The 6,272-nt window shown below is 31.7% G+C and overlaps 1 protein-coding gene and 1 long non-coding RNA gene across 2 annotated transcripts in view; one reads left to right on the top strand and one right to left on the bottom strand.

Annotated features, from left to right (window-relative positions):
• Window positions 1-241: 241 nt before the first annotated feature.
• On the bottom strand, window positions 242-2,543 carry LOC128640220 (uncharacterized). The gene is made up of 2 exons (XR_008399310.1): window positions 2,171-2,543; window positions 242-1,213 (listed from the first exon to the last, which is right to left on the bottom strand). It is a non-coding gene; the product is annotated as an uncharacterized LOC128640220 (long non-coding RNA).
• A 268-nt stretch (window positions 2,544-2,811) lies between these two features.
• SALL1 (spalt like transcription factor 1) overlaps window positions 2,812-6,272 on the top strand; it is a 24,810-nt gene continuing 21,349 nt past the window's right edge. Inside the window, exon 1 of the mRNA XM_053699512.1 lies at window positions 2,812-2,973. Within this exon, the coding sequence (XP_053555487.1) occupies window positions 2,901-2,973 (73 nt within the window). The 5' untranslated portion in view covers window positions 2,812-2,900. The remainder of the gene's footprint in view (window positions 2,974-6,272) is intronic.

Consider the following 6,272-nt stretch of genomic DNA (forward strand, 5'->3'; position numbering starts at 1 on the left):
GTGTATACATATATATATATATATATATATATATATATATATATATATATATATATATATATATATATATATATATATATATATATATATATAAAAACAAGGCACTATATATATATATATATATATATATATATATATATATATATATATATATATATATATATATATATATATTGCACTACATATATACATAAACGTGTTATAAATATATAGTCATGCACAACACAACCACAACTTCAAATATATATATATATTTTTTTTAATCAAAACATCTTTGTGTAAAAAATTTCAAATATAGACATAGAAAAAGTGACAAGATGAGCATTCTGTCCGCAAGCTAAATATATCAATCTTACAATAGATGTGTTTAAATATTCAGTGCAAAATAATGATTTCTCCAGCATCACCTATACAACCATTATTATCTTCATCCTTCAAACTCAGACCCCAACTGAGAGTTGCCTGTTCAGAGAGCTACAGATTACCGACAACCCCTGTACTCATAAAGAAAATGCTAACTACAAAGTGGATGAGAAAAAAAAAAAGAAACTTTCCTTTGAATTCCAATAAACATTTATGCATTTTCAAATTTAAATAGTTAATATTTGGTCTAGAAAGCTCAAAGCTTATATTTAGAAAGGGAGTGATTAAATAATATGTTGGTAACAAAGGTTTTTTTTTTTTTGTTTTGTTTTTTAAAGTCTAACATATAAAGTATATTTTAAAACACTAAACAATACACCACATTCATGATTTTATTTTCTGTAAAAACACGAGAAGTTAAAGAAACTGAAGAATAAAATAAATCAAGGTGAAATGACACCACCCACTAGATTTGGGTGTCATAACCATTCATCTGAAATTGCAGCAAGCAGGCGTCCAGAGGAAATGAAGTGTCAGCTCTGTGGGCTTCTTTGTGTAGTGTTGGACTCCTGTAGGGATGGTGATAGAAAGGCACAAAAAAGTGGGTAATAATAAATTCTCCAAAGTGATCTGATCTGCTTTTAGGACAGACCAGACTTCTTCCTGGGACCTGTTATCCAAAATCCCATCTCCTGAGCTTTGGCAGCTCGAATCAAGCTTCACATCTCCAATAGCTCCCGGGCACCGCCCCCTCCATATTCTTAACACTGCAGACCTCTCTTGACCGACAGCACAGCCAGCAAATCACAGCAAAGTGTGCAGAAATGTTACTTTTAACGCAACTTAAAAGCTGTAAAAAAAATATTTAGGATTTATTAAAACGTATTTTATATATATAAAGCACAATGCCAAGCGACATAGAAAACGAAAAAAAAAAATGTTCCTAAATTAACAGAAAATTGCCATATATTTTAAATATGTAATATTATATTGTTTTGCTATATCTGTGTGAAATCAGATATATTTGTATTTTACATACTGTGTAATTTGAATATTATTTTACCCGATTTTAAATATTAACTATTAATATGGCAGCTGTCATAACAAAAATGCAAGGTCACCTGAACCATAAAGAAAGTGAAAGATAAAAAATAAAACAGGATAAAGATAACATAAAAATAGACAATTCATAACATTGTATATCAAGCCATGGTTGCAAAAAAGAAAATGAACAGTGACCATATGAACATGAGAAAGTCTATAAGTGAAAATGGAAGGTGTATACCTGTCTAAGAGTTATTATAATAGTCCTAGACGTTTAACTTGGGGCACTAAATGTTCATGTATGTGTAGTCATGTGACAATATTTAGAAAAAATAAATATTGTAAATGGTATGATATTTTTCCACAGATTGTTCATATATGCACTTATATATAGAGAGAGCTGTGTATATGGCACACAAAATATTGTATTCCATAGTTACTGAATTGGAACACTGTAGTCTAACCACTGCACATTCCACATCTTATAACATAACATATATTATATTATCTAACTTAGGTTTCAGAGCTGTATATATATATATGAAATATACTTATATATAGCTTAACAACCTTCTAATACTATACACGTCTTACAACACAAGCCAAGTAAAACTATTACCTCAGCAAATATCTACACATTTTACACAAAACAATTATAAGCAAGTATATAGCAAGTTTATGATTTTAATAGATATATAAATATATACACATACACGTGTTGTAGAGTATATATATGTACAAAGTATATAGAACATTTCTACACCTTTATAGCGTTATTTAGTGGGTGAAACTGTATAACTTTCTCTGTACAGTAGAGTAGGAAGTGTTGTGTCAGGATCTGCACACTACAAGGCTTCAGACTAATGACTGCTGTAATTTGGGGCAATGCACGGAACTCAGTAATCGCTGTGTGTACCAGCGGGGCACAGCGCGCGGAGCGGTACACAAGTGACGGACAGTGCAGGCGGTGGGATCTCTAGGAGCCGTAGAGCGCAGTACATCACTATACATTTTACAGTAGTTTACAGTGAGTGACACTTGTAGTTCTCAGCGTCAGCTGTCACTGGACCGCAGAGCTAGCATTTTACAGTAGCAAGTCGCCCGTCAGTGGGGGCACTGAGTTCGCCCCTAACATTCCTCCGGAGCCTTCATGCCAGCTTGTTGCTATGAGGGTTAACATTGTATGCAAACAGCGGCCCCTGCCCCCTCGGTCCCTCCCACCCTTGCACATTGGCCGCCAAAGTTGACTGACAGAGCCCTGTAGCCAATCGCAGAGTGATTGATTAGGGCGAGTTGGTTTGAATAGAGCTGGCCATGTGCCAGCCCCCCTCCTCACTAGCCCCCTTCTCTCCTATGATTAATCGCAATGCATTATTGATCATCATAATTATGGCAGGACACATGCGCGCTGGCTGGGGCTCCCTGCCCGGAATTGGGAGCACATTTTGGGAGTAAATTATTTGTCTTCTGCCCCAGCTGATGTGTGAGCCAGGATGTCTCGGAGGAAGCAGGCAAAACCCCAGCATGTGCAATCGGACCCTGAACTGGCCCTGCCTGGCAGTCATGGTAAGTGCTCATCCCTCACTCATCCTATGCTGCCTACAGCTGCTCAGGTCACCCCGTTATCCTGCTGTATCACCCCAATACCAGCCTGTGCAGCTCTCAAACATATCTGCTATTACACTAAATATCTAATACTCCTCAGCAGCTCATGGGATCACTGTTTAACAATCTCCAGATAAGCCTGGACCTTTGTCACTATAGAGGGATAATAGGGGGCATTCTCCAGCAAGCACCTCGCCCTCCTATAACCCCACAACCAGCTCATTTGTTTTACTCTCTTTTTAAGAAGTTATTCAATTCTAAGTAAACTTCTTGCAATATTTATATATTTTTTTTATAAACTGTTATGGGATGAACACTAGGTGAGATTGTATAGTGTGTATTGTGTACTCATTACTTTCTGGTATTTCAGCTCTCGTATTGTTTGTACCATAGATCATAAGACTCATTTGCTATATAGGGTATAGTTTTTTTTGTTTAATGTATACTTTATAATAGTTCTCTAGTTTATTCAGACTTATATATTTTATATTATTGGATAGCCTGTTGCGATCCACAGTGCAGTTTAGAAAACACAGAATGTTTTGGACTTGACATAGAAGTAGAGTCTGGGTTTTTGTTACTGGGATAAGGATATTGGATGGTGTCATTTTCTATAAGATTCTAAAGTTGGATAATCATCTATTTCTCGCACCTAGTGGGACAAGTCTTTAGCTTCAGTACTCCAGACCCCCTATGTAAAGTGATTTGTATCCTCTTGCTAAACATCTTACAAAAATAGCAGGCAGCCCACCAAGTCCTATTGTGAAACCCCTGCAACATTTAGGGTCAAATCTCTCAAGCCATTCATTGAAACAATGCTCTCCACATGGGCTGAGGATGCAAAACACAAATAGGGGTCTTTACATTCTTTTTATACGATTATGATATTTGGGCACAACTTGTTCTGATAATATATATATATATATATATATATATATATATATATATATATATATATATATATATATATATATACATATACATATATATCTTAACAATACGTTTTATTTTTTTATTTATTTTTTTATTTTTAACTTTTTACAATATTTACTTTATCAACTCAAAGGGACAAAATAGGGAGGGGAGACCTGCCAATTTCTCTCTGACTCATCAAGAGAGAAGAAATGACTACATAGATTTTAGATAAAAGATTAATCCACATCGTACTCATCCCGGTTATTTATTAAGCCAAAAAAACTTTACCCCCCCCCCCCAAATAACTGTTTCTTAATAAAATGTATATATTGTTTGTTGTCCAAGACTGTCCTTAAGGAATGCTAATTTCACCTCTTTCTAAAGATCTATATTTGTATATGCTACACCCATTCATTACCAAACAAACCTCAAGTTTACTTGAAAGCATCTATAATTTAGGAAGTAAGAGAGAACTAATCCCCACAAATACAGTTTTATCCCTCAGCAACCAGATCACATTTTTTTCTACAATTTTTAATTATGAGTTGTGGAGTAATGAAAACCTTTTTTTATTTTTATAATTATTTTCGAATGCAAAATAAAAAAATAATAATACACTTTGACCCTTTTTATTATAAGTTTACAAATATAATTCATTTCTTGTAACTGAATTGTAAGTTTGTATTTATTAGATCTATTATGTTTAGCACTGAGTTTGCACAATATTTCCTGCAAGCACTTTATTCATTTTGTTTAAATTAAAAACACTTTGTTTCATTTCATTTCAGTATTGTTAAAACTTATATGACTCAGGAAAGGAGACATCAAGAGACATGGCTTTTGTTTTTTATCTTAAAAGATACAATCTAAGCATTTAAAACTTAATTACTGTTCTTTGTTCCATGACAGCTTTTTTTTTAGATTCCATAAAGAACAATGTCTTGTTCAGATTTAACAAATATTTAATTGTCGCAATAATTTAAAAAAAAATACTAAATTATTTTAAATATTGAGTTTTTTTTTAATGACTGTTTGCAAAGGGGGCTAGATTTTTATTTTATTTTAGAATCTGGAGTATTCTTTTTAACTTATTCTCGTTTTTCTAACAATGTCTAGTGCAAACTGCCTTCAGGATATATTTTGTAATAGTCTTTGGGATTATTGTGTTGTAATAACATTTGTAAAGCAGTAATCCTACAGAATACTGGGTTTCTTTAGGCTATATGCAAACTTTAGATTAACAGGCGTCAATATAGGTGACAGATGTATTTCATTTTTTTTAATACAGTGAATAACAATCATGTAAAGATTACATTAGGTATTAAAACCGCTCTTTAAGTGGATTACTGATTGTATAAATCCAAGAGCAATTAATTTAATTATTGAGATGTTGCTTTAGTACAATATAATTCTGATTTGGTTGTCTGTATATTTCAGATATATATATATATATATATATATATATATATATATATATATATATATATATATATATATATATATATATATATATATATATATAATTTTTAGTTTAAAAAAGTATTACATTATCATAATCAACAAGTTTTTTTAACAAGATATTATGATCCACAATCTAAGTAGATTTCTTTCTTTTTGTTGTTTTTATTTTTTTTTTTTTCTACTGTGAAAACACATTTAAATACCGTGTTGATGATTAATCTCAGTAACTGCAGTAATTGTTCTTTGCCGGGTATTGTGACTTTTTTTTTTTTGTGGAAATTACAATGTCGCATACATTCCCTCCTTTTCAGCTTTAGTTAAAAAGAAACCCTAAGTAAATGTATTTTTTTTTATCGGAATGACTTTCACATTATAAAAAAAAATACATGGAATTGATATCATTTTTCTGCATGCAAATGCAAGATCTTCAAAACGCTATTTGTTCAAATTACTCACTCAATTCTGTAAAATTACTGTTGTTTGGTTTGGAAGTTCGATCTTAAAACAAATATTAACTTGTGTATATATATATATATATATATATATATATATATATATATATATATATATATATATATATATATATATATATATATATATATATATATATATATATATATATATTTATGTATGTATGTATTAGTCCTGAACTAAGAATGTTAATACATACAACTTCTATTCTATACAAACCTTTCCAATTACATTCTAATCTCTCCTAACCTCTTAATTGTCAGTATATACTTTATACCTTGAGTCTAAGTGCATCAATCTAAATGTTCTGCTTTCTTAACCTTTCCTGGCCTCTTCTCTTGAAAAGGTGGTAAAGTTCAGCCTTTCAATATGTTTTTCTGATTCTTTCTCACTGACCCCAAATCTAGCACTCC

This window comes from Bombina bombina, chromosome 1, assembly GCF_027579735.1.
Source record: "Bombina bombina isolate aBomBom1 chromosome 1, aBomBom1.pri, whole genome shotgun sequence".
Taxonomy (NCBI): Eukaryota; Metazoa; Chordata; class Amphibia; order Anura; family Bombinatoridae; genus Bombina; species Bombina bombina.